At 35.2% G+C, this 20,091-nt stretch overlaps 2 protein-coding genes and 1 non-coding gene across 4 annotated transcripts; 1 reads left to right on the top strand and 2 right to left on the bottom strand.

Moving 5' to 3' along the window:
- The first annotated feature begins 3,556 nt into the window (after positions 1 to 3,556).
- Positions 3,557 to 11,641, top strand: LOC132599173 (probable LRR receptor-like serine/threonine-protein kinase At2g16250). Its single transcript, XM_060312424.1, has 4 exons — positions 3,557 to 5,814; positions 7,540 to 7,668; positions 9,897 to 9,919; positions 10,657 to 11,641. The coding sequence occupies exons 1-4, from the start codon at positions 3,932 to 3,934 to the stop codon at positions 11,244 to 11,246; spliced, it is 2,625 nt and encodes an 874-aa protein (XP_060168407.1). The 5' UTR covers positions 3,557 to 3,931; the 3' UTR covers positions 11,247 to 11,641.
- A 671-nt stretch (positions 11,642 to 12,312) lies between these two features.
- Positions 12,313 to 12,384, bottom strand: TRNAQ-CUG (transfer RNA glutamine (anticodon CUG)). The gene has a single exon. It is a non-coding gene; the product is annotated as a tRNA-Gln (tRNA).
- Positions 12,385 to 15,768: 3,384 nt separating this feature from the next.
- On the bottom strand, positions 15,769 to 19,477 carry LOC132599174 (AP-3 complex subunit sigma-like). Of its 2 annotated transcripts, XM_060312427.1 has the most exons (8): positions 19,094 to 19,477; positions 18,940 to 18,982; positions 18,332 to 18,393; positions 18,057 to 18,153; positions 17,267 to 17,337; positions 16,338 to 16,429; positions 16,171 to 16,249; positions 15,769 to 15,971 (listed from the first exon to the last, which is right to left on the bottom strand). In XM_060312427.1, the coding sequence occupies exons 1-7, from the start codon at positions 19,160 to 19,162 to the stop codon at positions 16,186 to 16,188; spliced, it is 498 nt and encodes a 165-aa protein (XP_060168410.1). In that variant the 5' UTR covers positions 19,163 to 19,477; the 3' UTR covers positions 15,769 to 15,971; positions 16,171 to 16,185. The 2 variants fall into 2 exon arrangements, with proteins under 2 accessions (XP_060168410.1, XP_060168408.1); XM_060312425.1 differs by having other exon boundaries at positions 15,769 to 16,249; positions 19,094 to 19,471.
- Positions 19,478 to 20,091: the final 614 nt, after the last annotated feature.

The following is a 20,091-nucleotide window of genomic DNA, read 5'->3' as shown; positions in this document are numbered from 1 at the left end:
AAAGAAGCAAGAGAAAAGTCTACAAGAATGTTTTACTTCTTGAATTATAAAAAAAGTTTAATGCCAACAATATTAGTACGATTATAACTTATTAATTACTACTTCCCAGACCCTACCATATGGGAATATACTGGCTAGGTTGTTGTTGTTGTAGTAGTATAACTTATTACTACAATTTGCCTATAAGTAGGGACACATATTTAGGATTTAGATTTGATTGGCTTGACATTGATATTCTTATTACTGATAGGTTACACTTTTGAATTATTAGTTCAGAATTTAATATTTACTAAAAGTAATAATTCTCATGCATATATCTAAGTTTCTTGTGAAAAATATTGATTGAGTTGAACTCATAAAATGCAAGTTGTGTCCATGTCTGCACGTACCAAAAGCAAGTTGGGAACAAAGACTAAAATCTATCATCTCAAAACTCTTAAAATTTCAATTTTATTACTTTTAGCAAGGCTTCTTTAGATCCAGAACTATAAATTGATTAAGTGTCTTGGTCGGAACGATTAGTGTTGCTTCAATTTGAATTAAGCTGCAAACTTTTTACCATATTAATGACTTTGCTTATTTTTAGCTAAAAAGTGCTGCTTTATGACAATTGATGACAAGTGTGTGCGCGTATATGGGCGTGGTACAGTCGATTCCTCTGACTAGTTTATTTCTTAAATAAAAAACCAACACTAAATTCTTCACTATGACATTAGATTATTCCAGTCTACTCTTCTTGAAATAAAATATTAAGTAGTACTATTTTTTTTATTTGAAACAAATCAATCACGAAAAAATCAAACCAATTAATGTTACAATGAATTTTAAGTTGTAAATAGAAATGAGTGTTTTTCGAAATATAAAAGATACGGCAGGACGATTAGATGATTAATTTTGTGAAATCTTTAACGGCAACATCTCCTTTTTCTTGATTATATGCATTCCATTGATGATTAATTAGCATCTTTAAGATCTTTGGATAAATGAAAATATTTTGCTTACACCAATAAACAGTAGTATTTCTTAGTGAAATAATTATCACATGATATTCTCACGGTTGAAAAATATTTTTGTGGTTTTTTTGGTACACATTAATTGTAACTATGATTAACGGCTTTAAACATGTTATCATTGTCCTTTAACGGCTCACTCTCATAGAAACGACAGCATCTAAAAAGTTAATTAGCCGCAATAATTACATTAGAAGTTTTAAATGCATTTACTTACAAAGTCGCAATAATTATGTTATCAAATTAACTTTTTAAAGAGAGGGATTCATAGTTTGGAACTTATCAGTTTCTAAAAAAAAATCAAGTTAGTATGCAAATATTCACAATTGAATATTTTTAGTAAATTTTCTAAATATATATACAGGGTTGCAAAACAAAAATTATTGAAAAGCATATATTTTTTCTATGTCTTTAAAAGCAAACAAAAATCTATCTATGTCTTTAACTATTTCTTTAATATTTTTTCTTATCTCATTACTAATCTATCATATAAGTTAAATTAATATCATAAATCAAATATAACATTAGTTGATTGAGTACACGACCTTGGATAGGAATTAGGAAGGTGTGGAGGTCAAGGATCAGTATAGATGGCTAGTAGTTAATATAGTGTTATCGTACATTTTGTTGTATGATTTGGGGGTAGTCGCATAGTTTTTTTTCCTGCTAATGTATATTGATATTTGTTACTACATTTGTTTGGTACATGCTATTTTGTTGTTCTTTTTTTTTTCTTACATATCTGCATCGGTTATATTTCTTTTGAGCCAAGGGTCTACGAAAATAATATCTCTATCCCATAAAGGTACATGTAAGGTTTGCGTACATCTTACCCTTTTCAGATCCCACTTGTGAAATTACACTGGGTATGTTATTATTGTTGTAATAGAATATTAGTTATGTCTCTCGGTGACTCAATCCAATCAATAGGGGTGTTCACGGAAAATTGAAAAATCAAATCAAATCGAAGAAAAAAAACCGACACTTTTTGGTTTGATTTGATTTTGGTTTTCCATTTTATAAACCGCCAAAATTTGATTTAATTTTGATTTTAAGCAAAAAATAACCGAAATAACCGAACTAACCGACAATATAAATATCTATGTATGTATTTTATAGAAAAAAGTTTGAAATTTTACGATATTAATCTTTTGCACTCCTGGTTCATAATCTATGTTTTTGCCCTTATAGTAATTCAATTTTTGTATTTACTTTCTAGTTTGATTTGTTATTTTTATTTTGATAATTCTAAGAATCTATTTCTTGTTCAAAATAACTTGTTTTTGAGTCCTTTAATTATTCATCAAGATATCTTGGTATATCACAAGTAGATCTTTAATTTATTGCATAAAAATAAATTCATTGTAAGAATTTCTTTTTTTATGTTTCTTGAAAATGGCTAAATTCTTAGATGATGCATACAAGTTTTTGGAGAAAGTACATATATAACTTGATTAGGTTTATATTTCTTTCTTTTCTCAAATAGGAGTAAGTGATTTGATAATGTTATGCTAGAAAATAGTCAATTTAATATGTGCTTCGACGTACACTATCATATATTTAAATAAAAATCGATAAAAAACGAAAAAATTGAAAAACCCAAACCGACAAAAACCAAAACAATGAAACACCGTTCTAATTGATTTAATTTGATTCTAACATTTGAAAAGCGGACTAAATTGATTGGTCATCTTTTAAAAGATAACCGAATCAAACCGAACCATGAACACCCCTACCAATCATCATAACATAAGCAGTATGTTTTTTTAATACTGCATTATTTTATTATTTGAGATAAACTTTTTAATACTGCGTTATTTTATTATTTGAGATAAACTTTTTAATACTGCGTTATTTTATTATTTGAGATAAACCCAAGCACGTCCAAAGAGGTTTCATTTGTTTATTAAAAAAATATATTATGAAATCTGTCTCACACATGTTTATAGTCTCATTCAACTCTTTTCCACCACAAAAGGAGCCAACTCTTCGTCAGCTCTATTAAAGAATTCATAAATGATAACTATGCCATGCTGTAAATATATTTTACCTAAAGATCATCGAATTAACAACAAAAAATAACATAAAAGAAAAGTAATTAAAAGATATCCCATAAAAGCTGCCGAATAACAGTACTACCTGATATCTACTCACATTGCTCATCTACCAAAACAAAGAGGAAAAGAGTAATAATTACGGAAATAATTAGAAGAGAGATTCTAGTGAGAGAAAAAAAGAAGCCTAAATTAAGTAATTAAATTAATGATAATCTAATTTAGAATCAAAGTAAGTTGTTTTTAGCTTAGCTGTTTTTTGCAACTTTCCCGGTAGTCAACTAAACCCTCAATTTCCCCCTCCAAACCCAAGTTACCCCAACATAGTTAGAAAAAAAAACATTTTCAGGCCATAATCCGGCAACCAAAAAGGTGTAAACTTGTTTTTTGGCTACTTTTTGTCAGCATTATTGCCAAAAAGGAAAAAATATTTACCATAATTTTTTTTTTTTTTTTTTGTTCTTCTATTACAGTAATCAACAGTACAGCAATACCAGCTCTTCACTTTCTCTCTCTACATCTATAGTATACACTACTTCTCTCATTTCTTCATTCGCACCACTTTCTCTCAAAATAACAAAAAAACCCAATTTTTCTTTTGACCATTTTTTTAGTCTTTTCTCTTAACCCATCAACTGAAAGAAAGAGTTGGTATAGAGAGATATATATACAAACAGTATTCTTTTTTTTTTCAAGAACAACAAATGCTTCTGTGATTAACTCAAAAAGGTAAGCTTTTTGGTTTTCTATAACAGAATGTATATCAAGAATCCATTATTTGGTTTACAAATCAAGAACCCATGTATAGATGTTTGAGAAAAGATGAGAATTTTCATTTTCAAAGCTAAATGAAGGTGAATATCAAGAATGGTGCACCAACAACAGGGTAGAGTGATTTTCTTTTGTTTTGTGTTTTTCTTGTTGTTTGACTCTACATTTGAGCAAGGGGTTAGTTTTTCTTTTGCTGAGAAATTTGCTTTGCTTCAACTGAGATCTTCATTAGGGTTAAGAGCATATGAATGGCCTATAAAAGGTAACCCTTGTTTAGACTGGACAGGTATTCTTTGTGAAAATGGTAGAGTCACTAAGATCAATATATCTGGTTTTAAAAGAACCAGAGTTGGGAGTCAAATCCCTCAATTTTCAATTGATGCCCTTCAAAATTTGACCTTTTTGGACTCTTTTAATGCTTCCAATTTTGCACTCCCTGGAAATATTCCTGAATGGCTTGGAAATCTTGCATCTCTTAAGGTTCTTGATCTTAGGTCATGTTCTATAATTGGTCCTATTCCTCCTACCTTAGGCAATTTGACTAGTTTAGTTACTCTAAATTTGTCCAACAATGGTATCACTGGGCAAATTCCCTCGAGTTTCGGTCAATTGTCGCGTATTTCGACTCTTGATCTTTCGAAAAATAAGCTTGTGGGGCCCATTCCTGCTTCCTTTGGTTCACTTCAGAACCTTACCTTGCTTGATATGTCCTCAAATTTCTTCAATGGGGCTATTCCTCCAGACATTGGGACTTTGCTTCAGTTGAAATCCTTGAATCTGTCTGATAACAGCTTAATTTCGTCCATACCTGCCCAACTCGGTAACCTTTCTAATCTGGTTGACCTTGACCTCAGCTCCAATAGTCTTACTGGAGTGGTCCCCGAATTAGGAGGATTACGAAACTTGCAGAGATTTGCTGTTGAGAATAATAGGCTGTCGGGATCCTTGCCTGATGCTTTGTGGTCAATGCCTCAGTTGCAACTTCTAGATGTCTCTGCGAATAACTTCACTGGTATTCTCCCAAATGTTAGCTCCGTTGTCAATGCTACTGGTGCAGTGTTTAATCTTTCTCAGAATATGTTCTATGGAAATTTGCCATCTTTAAACAGAAGGTTCAGTTTTCTAGATCTATCAGGAAACTATTTTGAAGGCAGACTACCAGATTACGCACGAAGCAACGCGTCAATTAATAGCAATTGCCTCCAAAATGTATCAAGTCAAAGGAGTAGGAGTGAATGTGCATCTTTTTATAGCGAGCGTGGCTTGTCGTTTGATAATTTTGGAGAGCCAAATGCCACCGAGCCTCTTCCAGCTCCCAAATCCAACAAAAAGAGTCACAGAAATGTAATCATATTGGCGGCCGTTCTGGGCAGCGTTGGATTAATTGCACTTCTCCTTATTTGTATATTGCTGCTGATTTTTTGCACTCGCAAACGGAGTGGCACGACTCAAAGAGCCACTGGGGTTGGGCCGGGTCCCGCCAGTTCAAGTCCACCACCACCTCCGGGACCCGGAGTATCACTGAATTTTTCAAGTTTAGGAGATGCATTTACCTACCAGCAGATTCTTCAAGCTACAGGTGAGTTCAATGATGCAAATCTTATGAAGCATGGCCATTCAGGTGATCTCTTCCGTGGTATCTTAGAAGGCGGGACCCTTATAGTTGTCAAAAGAATTGATGTGAATTCTGCAAGGAAGGAAGCATATTTGTCAGAATTGGACTTCTTCAGCAAGGTTTCTCACTCCAGATTAGTCCCTTTTATGGGACACTGTTTGGATAATGAGAATGAGAATGAAAAGTTCCTGGTATATAAGTATATGCCAAATGGAGATCTCTCCAGTTCTTTGTTTAGAAAAAACAATTCGGATGATGATAGTTTGCAGTCATTGGATTGGATAACAAGACTGAAAATTGCTATTGGAGCTGCTGAGGGTTTGTCTTATCTACATCATGAATGTAACCCGCCTTTAGTGCACAGGTATCAATGGCTTGTCATATTGCACTTCTCTTATATTTCCATGTTTGCAAGTGCACTTATATTTCACTATCATAACAAGAAGTCTTCATTTAAACATGTTGATCATAAATCTTGGAAGAGTTGCAGTTACTCTTTCAATGTATATTCTTTGGTTGTACCTAATTGGTGACTCTTTCGTAGACTCAAGGTAAGAACGGATATGTCTGTTATTTTAATAGTTTGGAGGATTAGCCGGGGACTTCGATGACTTAGGCAAAAGGTTTTTATTTCTAAAGAATCCCTGATATAATGTTGGTGTCACTAATTCACTATAAATATAACGTCTTGTCTTTCTGCGAAATTTACACTAGAATGAATGCTTGCTTGCATTCCTGTTTTATGAGTCAGTATGGTTTATCGGCTTCAGCTATTATAGCTTCTCGGGATTTACAAAAGCAGATGGAATGAAAAGCAATTGATGGTTTCTGATTTTCTATGAGTGGAGATCTATGATGGTTACACTATTATTATGCAAAGTTCATATCATAAGGGATAGCCTCCAGAATAAGTTGGAGCTTGAATCTATCAACTCGAGGGCTTCTCTTCATATTTTTATGAGCTACACCTGCATGGAATAAATTTAATACTTATTTGCTTAGTAAACCTAAAACTTGTCCTTTTAGGGCTTATAATGCGATGTAACGTCAAGAGCCATGCACTTGTAAAATTGTTGTAGCTCTGCTCCCGTAGTTGCATGCATGGCTGCAATATCTCTAATCTAGCCAGTTTCAATTTGTGTTAGATTCGGTACGAGGAATGTGGGCTTAGATTTTGATGGCATTAAATTTGTACTGTGCTGGGATATTGTGATTCACAAATAGAAATTTACTTCTCAAACTAAGAACGGTTCTTTTAAAAATAAAAATAAAAATTATGATTGAACCTTCTTCCATTCATCAATCTTTTTTTTTTTTGATAATCGTGGTGTCCTGGCTAGCTTGCACGCATATTGACACAATAGATCAATCTTAATCAATGAAAGGTAGTCTGCATATGATACTCCTTATCTTTTGTAACTTTCATCTCCCTGGAGCCCTTTTTAATGTCAGCTTGGGTTTTCTTAAAGATATTGTTGTGTGCTTTATTCTCCTCCTTTATACCAAACTTTTTCATTAGTTTAAGCCAGTCAGTGAACTATCTCACTTCTCTAAAACTTTTCATCCGCATGTTTTGGGTTCAATCAAATATTCTTTCACGGGGCAACAACCCCTAGGGATTTGGTTTAGTGGCAAGATCACAACGCATTATGTGGGTTAAGCTCACATCATCAGTTTTGAATCGTACCTTAGACTACAGCTTGGTATTTAAGTGGAGAAAGGTAGACGACTGGGCCCATATCTACCGAGTTTTGGATTGTGCACCATTGGAGCTCGAGGATTTCTCGGTTATAAACAAAAGATCCTTTCATGGGGCATCTAATAGACTTTCTTGAACCCAAAATCCATTCCAGAAGGAATTATCAACGGAGATGCTACTCTAAATGTCCACATAGTTTTTGTGCTGCAATTCACCATGAAATCCTCTTGGATTCAACCCCCCCCCCCCCCCCCCCCCCACACACACACACACACACAAAAAAAAAAAAAAAAGAGAGAGAGAGAGAGAGAACCCCTTTATTTCTGTCAGAATTATGCTAGTGCACCACATAGTGACATCTTGTTTTTACTTTGCCTAATATTCTTGCAGAGATGTTCAAGCAAGCAGCATACTTCTTGATGATAAGTTTGAAGTGCGGTTAGGGAGTTTAAATGAGGTCTGTGCACAAGAAGGAGACAGCCATCAAAACAGAATATCCAGGCTGCTCAGGTTTCCACAGTGAGTACTTGTTGGTCCTTTTTGTTCTGATTATGTTGTATGTAACTTTGTTAATTCTAACCATCCTTTTCTTTTAGAAGGCAAAACTACTAGTACTACTTGTTATGCTGCAGTCAATAATTTTGTTTCTGTTTCTCTTTTTCCTGCTATGGATTTTAAAATCAGGCGGTTTATTGTTAACATGCTTTTCTTCATCTATTAGAAAACTGAGAAGGCCTGCATTTCCAATTTGATGTTATAGAAACTATTTGTTTCATGAGTTGCTTCTCTTGCATTCATCATTTGAAAGCTTTAGGTCTTTGCTTTGGCTTTGTTACTAAATTGGATTTGAGTTCCACAGTTTTGCTGCCAGCTCAAGCTTATCTGGTGTTATATTCATTAGTTCTGCTATAAATGAGAGTTCTAATGTTCATGCGGCAACCTTACTCTTAACCCTATCATCCCGCTATCTGCTATTGTATGAAAGGGCTTTAGCTTTGTTTTTACATTATGAGAACTTCATCCGGAACGACATGAGAGTCCAACTACATTGCCAGAATCCATGCTGTATATTTGAAAGAGGCTGACCTCCTTTTTTCTCTGATGTAGGCGCTGTCTAGTGTAGTTCTAGTGATAGTGATCATGCAATTTGTATATAATGATAGTTCTTCTCAGTATTCAAGTTACAAGGAGCATTATAAAGAACAGTGAGACTAGTCCAAAAGACCATCACCCTCTTTTCTAAGTAATATGAATCTTTTGGCCTTCATTTTACCTATGCCAAGTGGGTGTCGCATGGGTGTTGTAGTTTGTATAGATTCTCCTAAGTACATTAAAAATATTAGCAAAACACTGTATGTACCCTTACTGGATACTTAAAACTCCCCGTATGGTATATGTATGGATAGCTGAATCCATGTATCATAGCTTTTGGGTGCACTTGTTTTCACTGGATAATTTTCTGGTTAAGCTATTTGGTAGAGAATGCATAGTTCTCATTCTTTTAGCTTTCCATCCCGTGCTGAAGTAAGTTTAACTATGACCTACTCTCATTGTCTAGCTTTAACTATGAGCTACTCTCGTTATGCCTACATAGAATGCGGGAAATTATTAAATGCTGTATTGTGGGGTAAACACTTCTGGAACGACCTAAGATATAGAGGCATGTGAAGAATTGGTTCCAAGTCCTATGTAGCTGCCAAAGGTTTTAGGTCTTCTAGATTTTAATCTTCATGACTTCTGTAAACTTTTCAGGTTCTCTTAATTTAGCAATTGAGTTTACACCACTGATTATGATTACACTCTATCATTATCGAGAATGCTATAAAAGTGTGAATATGTTAATTATGGGTTTAATAGAAGTTACTTTAACGGCTAATGTAGATAAAACTCTTTCTTTTAGTGCAAATTACAAAAAAGGAAACTCTTATTGAGCGAGATGAAGATGCATCAGGGACAAAACTCTGTGGACCACACCGTCTCAAGTGATAGGATCTTTTGCTTTTTAAGACTTAGAATTGCCTTCAGGTTCTCTTGAATAAATTATCATTATAGTATTTTAATTTTTTTTACTTTGTTCCGCTCTTAATTAGGCCTGACACTTGTGACAAATAGATGAAGACTCTGTATATGAATACAGTAGTCTGGTTCCGTATCTAATGGTAGATCTGTTTTCATACATGCTATTAATGTTACACCAAAAGTAGGTCTCGTCTTTAGAACATTATAACGTACAATCACTCCGTCGGCCATTCCACAACTGTATATAATCCTCTATACAAGGAAGGTTTTCCTGTTTGCACTAGTATCTTGAGCGATTTCTGTTTGGTAGATTTACCTGCGGGTTCAAGTGTCTTGAGGGGTAACCAAATACAATTATAGAAATATGGGAAATGGTTAGATTCTAAACTCATGCATGGCAACGCGATATTTGGCTGTAATAAGGGGTGAAAAGTTTTGGATGTCTGTGCTTGAGTTAGTCCAAGGTTGCGAACCTTCCTACTATTTAACTTAAATGTTTATACATTCAATGGGACTGTGCCCTAATTCAACCTAAGCTCTTTTTCCGTATCCTTCTTCCTAGTAAACGTATTTCCAATGTTACAACGTAAGTGGCTACCACAGTTCTTTCAGCTTTTCGTCTAAGCTCGTTGAATGATCTCAATTTTTTTTTGTTATATTCTTTCAACCTGTACTGCTTTATATATATTTACTGGTTGTTGACATAGTTCTCTCTTCCTTATTTGCAGGACGTCGGAACAAGGTGCATCAGGTATGTGCAAGTTTGTTTAGTTACTTTCCTTAAATAGGGTTTATGTGACTTCTTAATATTTATCAAATTAGTTTGTGCTTTTGGTATGGAGGAATTTTTCCAATTTTTCATGTTCGGTTGGTCAAAATTTTTGGAAAATATTTTCTCTAGGAAATCAAGTTCTTTAAAAAATGTGGAAAATGACTTCCCTAGTAAAAGTAGGAAAAATAAGTTCCACACGTGCCATTCCACATTGATCGTGTCTGCCCTACCGTCAAACACACCTTATCTTCCACCCCACCTCCGTAGCCCCCATCCCCACCACCAACACACCACATCTTCACTCCCACCTCCGTAGCCCCCCTCCCCACCACCCCAACACACCTCATCTTCACTCCCACCTCCGTAGCCCCATCCCCAACACCCCTAGCCCCATACCCATCTCCCATCGTATTTGTCTAGATTATATACAAATGCTTTTAGGATAATATTTTTTGCTTACATACCGAACACAAGAAAATAAGTAAGAAACTCACTTATTTTCTGGAAGAAATTTTTCAAGAAAATATTTTCCTTCGTACCTAGCACACCCTAAGTAATTATTTAAAATTATTTGGGTAACATTTTTGATATTGTATTGGTGGCGATTTTTGCTTTACCTTTTGCTGAATTATTCCTTTGTTGCTTAAAGTATCACTAAGGAATACTTCAAAGTCTACTTCTCTCTTCCTAATATTCCTTTTTTCCCGAATGGACAGGTACACCTAGTGCCACCTGTGCGTATGATGTCTACTGTTTTGGAAAGGTTTTGTTAGAGCTAGTAACTGGCAAGCTGGGTATTAGTGCATCCAATGACGCCAGCATGAAGGAGTGGTTGGATGGTACACTAAAGTACATTAGTATATATGATAAAGAACTTGTCACAAACATTGTGGATCCTTCCTTAATCATAGACGAAGATTTATTAGAGGAAGTATGGGCGATGGCTATTGTTGCCAGATCTTGCCTCAATCCCAAGCCTTCAAGGAGACCTTTAATGAGATACATCCTTAAAGCTTTGGAAAACCCTTTGAAGGTAGTTAGGGAAGAACATACTAGCTCAGCAAGACTTAGAGCAACTTCATCAAGAAGTTCATGGAACGCCGCACTGTTTGGCAGCTGGCGTAGTTCCTCAGATGTGGCAGCCGTACCTGCTGCAGCCGCAGTTAATAAGTTGGAAGCAACAAGTAGTTTGAAGCAATCAGGAACAACGGGTTCTCAAGGAAGTGGTCCTAATGGGGACAATGGTCATTCTTCATCAACTAGACGACATTCTAAAGAGATTTTTCCCGAGCCACATGAGGAGTAGAAGGGAGGTGATTGTCATTAATTCTTTGTTAATAATGCAACAGGATCTGCAGTAAGGTTGCCTTGTTTGGCGGGGCCACCTTGTACATTCTCCGTTTTCGGAGTGCTGAGTTTGCAAGCCAATGGAGATGCGTCGTTTACCTGGGACAGCAAACATCAAATTGTTTATTGGGGATAGAGTTGGACAACAGGATTTAGGCAGTGGTGGTTCTTTTTTCTTAATTTGTTTTGGGGGCTTATGTTTCATTGCAAATTCCAATTCTTTTCTTATAATTCTTCTCTTTTTACTAGTCTCTCCATGGAATGTAAATTATACAGAATCTTTCATTTTCCAAATGGAGGAGAGGAAAAAAAAAAAAAAAAAAGGTATCTCATTGGTCTTTCCTTTTTCTTGTTGCTGCTTTGCTTTGCTTCTTAGTACTGAAGTCAAAAGGTTTGCCTTTTTCTCTCGTGCCAATTTCTGATGTAGCATTACTCTTATGCTAACTTCATTCAAGCATTAGTTTGACAAGTGATTTTGCATCCAAGATTGTAGTCTAGCAGTCCAGGTTGTTTTATTAGATGGTAGGTATTTTTTTTTTTTTTTGACCATTGGTGGATAGAGTATCTGATACTTGTGCTGATGAGAAGGTACAGAAAATAACTAAGCTAAGATTATAGGTAATTCTTTTCTCATCTTCGTAAGCATTGGTGAATGAGTAACCAATATGTGTTAGCGGAAGGTAATAGGTACACAAAAAAATAGGTGAGTCATACACGCAAGTTAGTCTAGGTACCACTATTGTAAACAAGAGTAAAGAAGGTTTGACGGGTGATTTTACATGGTACTTGACCTCTAATATTGGTCTGTCCTTAATATGATAACGTTGTTCAAATAATCATCAGTCCAAAAAAGACACAAATGTATGGACAACGAAACATTATCTGATCCTATTTTTCTTTGTGTTCGTTGAGAAGTGGGAGAGAAAAGTCGTATACACCTACCAATTTAGTTTGATTTTTCTTCTATTAAATTGTTAAGTTTTTCTTAAGAGTGGGAAAACAAAATCAAAGAGAACAAAAGAGAAAGGTCCCACCGAGATTTGAACTCGGGTTACTGGATTCAGAGTCCAATGTCCTGACCACTAGACCATGGGACCACCTTGTTGCAGAATCTTCACGTGGTTGATGGTAAACGTTGCATTTTACAAGTTATTAAGATTTACAACAATCCCATCAGTTTGTTATATTATGTCCGTTTGTTACCTTCATTCAAGTTGTTAATTTGGATGGAGAGAGAACATTTGCTAGCTAATATTCGAATTTCATGCGTAAGAATTGACTTCCATAAGATTAAAGAAACTCATCCCTATAGTGCATGGGAAACTCTCATCGTTACCACTAGGCTATAGCATTAATTTGTTGCATCAATTATTATACAGTTAAATAGCGATTCGCCACTTACCCCAGTGTGACTCTAGAATTCTCAATGCACATGACGTTAAGAGGTGGAAAAACCTAGAGTAAGTGTTAAATTAAACGCTGGATAGAGTATCCTAGCTACCCCTTGTGATAGCCATATGGATATTAGACCGAGACAATACATAATGGTATTCATCATTCAATGTTTTAGACTCTTAGTCTCCAGTTCACCACTGACCCCAGCAATTCCATCAACTTTAATGCCTTAAAGAGAAAAAAATGAATGGTATGGAAGGTTTGGGCAGTGTGTTGCCAATAGTAGATGACAATAATTGATGTTGCCTATGCTAAAGTTTGCTGAAAATTTCCCGACAACTGGACCATAAGCCATAAATTGCCCCTTTAATTTTGGCTGTGCTTCTTATATTTGAGCAGGTATTGGAGTAGGTTGAAGACATCTCACTGTATATATACAGAGTTTCCAAACCAGCAGACAGGAAAAAGGTAATTCTGCACTCTTAAGAGAGTGGGGCTGAACATGGCTATTGTCAAATCAAGGAGTTAAACAAATTAAAGGGAAAAGGGTCAAATATATCCTCTGCTTTACTTTATTAGTCAACTTTGCCCTTCGTTAGCCAAAGTGATCAAATATACCCCTCCGTTAGCCAAAGTGTATACATCTACCCTAAGTGGATGGAAATCCCAACTCAGCCAAAATTAACCATTTAACTAAAAAAAACCATGGCCTATGGTTGACCCGCCCGACCCAAATAATTCAATCAACCCCACCCAAATAATGTAATCAGCCACACTTCTACGCTTGTAAAGATTGAAATTTTGCAACTTTGGTTGCATGTTTTGGTTCAGATTTTGATTTAGTTTTGAGGTTTAGTTTTGTTCAGTTTGGTGCAGGTTCTGTCCAGTTCTCAGTTCAGCTAAAGTTCATTTATGTGCAATCATAATCTTCAGTTTTGGTTCATGTTTTTTGGTTCAGTTCAGCTAAAGTTCATTTGATCACTTCATTTTAGAATATGATGTTGTGCAGACCTTTTGAATGATGCTGATAATTTCTATTGAATGATAATTTCAGCGGAGCAATGCAAACTGAACCTTTTGCACAAAGATGCAGGTCATGTATGCCTTATTAGTTCTAATTTACTCCATGTTTCTCCAAATTTATATGCAAGATCGCAAATGTGATTTTAGCAAGTCAAATATTTGTCGGAGGTTAATCAATTCATTCATAAGTCAAATGCAGAACCTCAAGCCTCACAATGTTATGTTTTGAAATTTCAATCTTTACCGGTGGGGCTGATTATATTATTTGGGTGGGGCTGATTGTATTATTTGGGTCGGGTCGGGTCAACCGTTGGGGCATGGTTTTTTTTAGTTAAATGGTTAATTTTGGCTTAATTGGGATTTCCATCCACTTAGGGGTAGAAGTGTACACTTTGACTAACCGAAGGGTATATTTGATCACTTTGACTAACGGAGGGCAAAATTGACTAATAAACTAAAGTAGAGAGGTATATTTGACCCTTTTCCCCAAATTAAATACATTACAGAATGTACACAGAAACAAGATTTTTTTCTAGCCTTTCTGGTTTACAAAGAAATTGTGGTGTTGACCAAGTCTGAGCGCACCTCAACTATTCCACCGGCTACCTTTTATATCCCACCAGCACTGGCACGACATAACTCTACTAACCAAGGTTTAGATAGATGAGAAGAAACCACCTAATCTTTTTTGTCCATGTTAGGATTTGAACTCTGACCTGATGGTTTTCACCTATTTCATAGACCACTAGGCCACAATTTTGGATGCAATGTTTCATTCTAACCTATTCCCTCCTAAATGATCATTCACGAAGTAAACTTTATCTTTAATGCAACACTTTGGCAACAGAAATAAGGCCAACTCGTAAGACCAGGGACCTAATCACCGTTTTGTCCAAGCACCAAAATTGGAAGCTGTATCTGTTTAACATTTACCAGCAATTCTTTAGGGGAAATGATAAAAACAAGTAGTTTTACCACTGACCAGCCTGCCATGTCATCCATAGTTGTGAAATTTCCGGAGTCAAAATTGAGGACAATGGAGTTACGATGAAAATATCGTTGGTCTGGCGCCATTAGCTTGACATGGAGTGTTTATATCTTTGATTTCTCATAATATTGCTAGCTTTCACTCAAAAAATGAGAAAGGGGAGAAAACAAAATGAGAAACAATTCTTCCACTTAGCTTACCAGAATCACCACCAACAGCAACAAACCCAGTGTAATCCCACTAGTGGGGTCTTTTTTTTGGGGGGGGGGGGGGTGGATAGTGTGTACGCAGACCTTACCCCTAACTTGAGAAGAAAGAGAGCCTATTTCCAATAGACCCTCGGCTTAACCAGAATCACCAACTGCACTCAATAAAAGTCATAAGCTTTCACTCTACTTCATCTCTAGATTTTCATTAACTGCAGGCTTGTTATCTCAAAACATGGAAGGTAGCAAGACAAACTTCGAACAAACTAAAGAAGTTGCCAGGTCCTAGCAATAACTGTTAAGGAATCATAAATTCGGTGATAATATACTGCTTTCTACTCATCCAGAATGGCTGCATGTACTCGCTAAATAACTTATCAGCATACATCATTAGCACTGTCAGTAGTCAGATGCTAATTGAGCTTATGGAGCGCATTTTACAAAAACTACATGGATTTCGGGATAGCTGGAATGGCCGAAACAACTCAGAAGAAATAGAAAATGAAGACCGAGTGGGATTAAAGAAGCTAGTAGACTGATCACTAACTGATATGATATACTAATTAAAAAGCATACAATTGAATGCTCTAAAAAGTTTAGTATGTTGAAACTAGGACTAAGCCCTCTAACAATTATTTCTTTTAGGCAATGGGTCACTTAGCAATTTGGCTTATATGGTTTATAGAAAGACCAAAACCATGTAAAGGGAAAATTTCAGAAACCTAACCGCAAGCAGCAGAAATAGCCTTGTGGCTCCATAACATCTACAAGATCTTGGGACAAATTCCCCTTTCCTCAAAATAAGCAAAAAGAAGTTATAAAAAAAAAAAAAAGGCACTTCCAAATAGATACATTCGACTAAGTGCACATGCCCCAAAAGTCTCATTTTCATGTATAGTTGCAGTTTCTGATATGCTGAAAGCTTGCAGTCAAACACAATGTAATAAGTACAACTAGTTGAAAGGAAATATCATAATAACGAAGCACTTGTACACTTTCTTATATTCACTTCAAAGTAACTTTTATTTTTCCTCATTCCTCCAAATGGGATAAAACTTGGAACGTCACAACTCTACACAGAAAAGATGAATAGTTCAATTTGCAAGCACTGTAGCTCTCCGAACACACTTGTGCAGAAATTTCAAGCACCAAAAAGTAATGGTTCAACAACTTGGTTGACAAATACAGTGCCCAGCTCATTGACCAATTTTGGTAGCACTGTTCAATCATTACGGGCTGAAAAATGATCTGAATTGTCCTACAGAACTTACCATAGTCAACATGTGCTATCGACTTTGCCAGCCAGTTATTGATGGAACTGCCATGATTGAATTTGCAGCCCTTTCCATCCTGAACGAAAAAGAACTTATAGCATTTTGACCTATGTCTGGTGAGTAATAAACAAAAGAGAAAAGAAACAAGTGCGCTCCGAAAGTACTTAGAGATTTCTTCAACTGCCTTGACCACTTCTGAGGAACTTGTCTCAAGAACTTGACCTCCCAAAATGATCTCATCTAATATAGCATGCACCTGCAAAACCTCATATCAGCAAAGTCACAATTATTTTCAATAAAAATTATGGAAGCAGAATGTCAATGAAAATAAGATCTTATCTACAGGCCAATCACTCTTTCTTGTTTTTTATTAGTTACACTTATTCCTACAATAGACCCTTGTGGTCCGGCCCTTCCCCGGACCCCGCGCATTGCGGGAGCTTAGTGCACCGGGCTGCCACAAAAAACACTTATTCCTAAGAAGAGTAATAGTTTCTCAAATTTATTTAGTAAAAGCCATCAACTGAACTCAAAATAAATAAACTCCACGTTGAAATTTCAACACTCCTAATCAGTTAGCAGTGCTTCTTAGATTTTTTTTTTTTTTTTTTTTTTTTGAGAATGGTAATGTTTCTTAGATAAACATTATTTCAAGGGACAGTTGAGATATTTGGCAATTAAGATACCTCAACTCTTAGGGCTCGTTTGGTATGATGGATAGAGAAAAATAGTCCTGCGATAAAAATTAGTACTGCCTTATCCCACGTTTGGTTGGAAAAAAAAAACTCGGGATAACTAATCCCGGGATTAGTTATCACGGGATTAGAGTGTTTTTTTATCCCGCCTTGAGGGTGGAATAACTAATCCCGGGATAACTTATCCCGGGATTAGTTATCCCGGGATAAGTTGTTTCCAACCAAACGAGCCCTTAATAATTAGTATATCCCCAAAGTTGATGCAAATAATGAACTAAATCACAAGTGTTTCTTTATTACATCAAATACCAGAAAACCCAAAGGAATCAGGTCACAGAACAACTACATGCCTTTAGCGATACATGCTTCATGATGCTGAATCAAGAGAGAAGACTAACCTTATTAAAGTTGAATACTATATCAAGTTCACGCACATTGCTGAAACACTTGTCCATTGTCTCCACAAAAACTGAAAATCAAAATATCGTCAACATCATTCAAGTTAGTAAATCTTGGAGAATGATGATGTGTACACTGAAGTAAAAGAAAATGGTAAGAATATGTTCTGGTCTTTCAAACGAAGTTGTTAAACCGTGTCCAGGTAGCTTACGTCAGAAGCACAAATACACACACTTATTATAAGAAAAGAACATAGAAAAGTTTAGCAGTGACCAATTCATTCCTATGGAAACCTACATACATAGCACTGCTCCAAAAAAAAAAAAATTGATAGCAGCACTTCCCAAATTTTATATGTTGAAAATGGTATTGCATAAGCAACCATGGATCTCAGACCGCCATAATACACAATGATGCTCAAACTTGCATATTTCCCTCATATCCCATATTTATACTATTATAGTAGAAGATACATGTCCGCTAAAGTTTCTTTCTAGCAAGCAAGTTTCTTTACAACAAGTAGGGCTTTTCATTTGATCTAAATAGTTTGGAGCAAGCAGATACGGCAAGCAAGAAATTGTTAGGAAGGCTCTCTGACAAGTTTGTTCGATTGCAAGAGTTTTGTGCCTGAACTCCGCAAAAATTACGTTAAGCCCCTATCAGAGTGAGATTTGGCCTTTTGATTTACTTATATTATATCAATATAACCTTTTGACGATGAATCATTGTTCTTCAATTAGTCGCTGTAATGTGTTAAAGTCAGCATGTCCAGAGCCTGAGTAGACATACCTTGCATGAGATCAAGCATAGCAAGCTCATTCTCTGAGCTGTCAAATATGAATAAAATATGTAGTGTGGCATAAGTCTTGTACACAAGTCGAGCATCCTGCACGTAAGGAGGCACAAGATGTGAATCTCTCTAGCATAAAGCAACTATGAAGGACAAAATTGATCAACCCTTTTGTATTTTTTTACATGTACTTTGAGGGATGATAAAAACCACAAAGAAAAGTAGAAAACCAAATTCAGAGAGATATGGAGAGAGTAAAGAGGAAAACACATACTGATCCAAAAAGGGAGTCAACCTTGACGAAGTTGCTTACATTTTCTGCTCTACTGCTTAAAACTGCACTCGAACACAAAATGCCACAGCTAATGATTTACACGACATAAACAGTATATAAATCACCATACATAAAAAAAAAAAAAAAAAAAAAAAAAAAAAAAAAAAAAAAGAGTACTCCCTCCATCGCAAAGTAGTTATCATTTTTCCCTTCTCGAGAGTCAATTTAACTAATCTTCAAAGTTCAATTAGATTATATCAACTCAAAATTTTAAATTTAGATATTCAAAAACTATATGAAAAGTACAATAAGTTGGAACTTTTCTCATTTCAATGTGATAAAAAAAAAAAAAAAACATTTTAAGATATTGGTCAAAATTCACATAACTTTGACTCTGGAAAAGCGAAACATGACAGCTAATTAGGGACGGAGGGAGTAACGGTGGCAAGCCAATTAACATTTTTCAAAAATGAAATGGGTTTCTCGGATTTATCCTTACAATCCATAATTGGCAGCAAAATACGTATCAAGATCCAAAAAAAAAAAAAAAAAACTTATTTTTATTCTTACAGAAACAAATAGAGAAGGAAATGAAATGTAAATAGAACCTGCATATAGTCTTCGAATCAACTCTTGCTGCTTCTCAGCGGGCTAACCTTACATTACAATCAACAATTGATTTTAAGAAAGAATCAAAATTCACAAAAATAATTAAGGAGCTTTAATCTTTTTGTTCTTGTTAGTAGAGTAAAGGGGACTTACATGATAATCATAGAATTTAACAAGACGGGGTTTGCCCTTATCGTTCATCAAGATCACTCCCTTAATCATCCTCAGATTGCTCTGTGATTGCTTCTAAGAGCCCGTTTCGATTGGCATATACTGTTTGCCCAAAATAATTAACTTAAGTTATGTAAAACAGCTTATAAGAAAAAAAAAAAGGTTAGACTATCAACTTATTTCTTATTTTACACAGTTTATAAGCATAAGCCATTCAAACGGGCTCTAAATCTTGGCCAGTGCGCGTTGCTTTGTGTTTGCTACTCTTTTTATGTTTTGATTATTACCCCAAATGTGGTAAAATGCATATTCGAGCACTACTTTTTTTGTGTCTAATTATCATCATTATTTTATGCTTACTGTCTGAAACTCTAATCTAATAGCATGCCCGATTGAATTTTTATGTTTATCAACTATTATTCTTCATCTGATAAAATATGAAATAAAAAAAAAGAATAAACATGTATGATCTGAAATAATTATTGGATATTTAAGTGGATATAAATAATTTTATTAAGGTAAACTAAATTTTTTAAAATAAAATATTTTCAAAATAAAAAGACAATATTCTATTTACGGCATACTCCACGTTAATTGGGACATAAGAGTGTCAGTAACTTTTGTTTAAGGACGTATTACCACTAATCATGTAGCAAAAATATTTCCTATACCCTTTTTTAAAATTCGTAGGTTGATTTTCTAGGTTTGATCTAGGGGTGGGCGTTCAGTTCTTCGGTTCGGTTTTATCAAATTTTGGTTCAGCTGTTTCAGTTTCAGTTTTTTGAAGGTGGACTCCGGACACCAAACCAAATTAGTTCGGTTCGGTTTCGATTTTTTCAATTCGGTTTTTTTGATATAATATTATAAGCGATTCAATTTACATTAATTCATATTCTCAAAAGTAATAAAACACAAAACTGATAAATTGAAATCAAAATCAAACAAATAGGATACACAAGAACAGAAAATCATAACCATGA

This window comes from Lycium barbarum, chromosome 6 (genome assembly GCF_019175385.1).
Source record: "Lycium barbarum isolate Lr01 chromosome 6, ASM1917538v2, whole genome shotgun sequence".
Taxonomy (NCBI): Eukaryota; Viridiplantae; Streptophyta; class Magnoliopsida; order Solanales; family Solanaceae; genus Lycium; species Lycium barbarum.
This window is presented reverse-complemented; position numbering and strand designations above follow the sequence as displayed.

Bases quoted from the DNA above. Each gene is read 5' to 3' on its own strand.
- LOC132599173 (XM_060312424.1), top strand. From the start codon at position 3,932: ATGGTGCACCAACAACAGGGTAGAGTGATTTTCTTTTGTTTTGTGTTT. The intron at 5,815-7,539 runs GTATCAATGGCT...ATATTCTTGCAG, and splicing joins AACCCGCCTTTAGTGCACAG to AGATGTTCAAGCAAGCAGCA. The intron at 9,920-10,656 runs GTATGTGCAAGT...CCGAATGGACAG, and splicing joins GTCGGAACAAGGTGCATCAG to GTACACCTAGTGCCACCTGT.
- LOC132599174 (XM_060312427.1), bottom strand. From the start codon at position 19,162: ATGATTAAGGGAGTGATCTTGATGAACGATAAGGGCAAACCCCGTCTT. The intron at 18,983-19,093 runs GTAAGTCCCCTT...ATGTAAGGTTAG, and splicing joins TTAAATTCTATGATTATCAT to CCCGCTGAGAAGCAGCAAGA. The intron at 16,430-17,266 runs GTTAGTCTTCTC...GAGGTTTTGCAG, and splicing joins TAGTATTCAACTTTAATAAG to GTGCATGCTATATTAGATGA.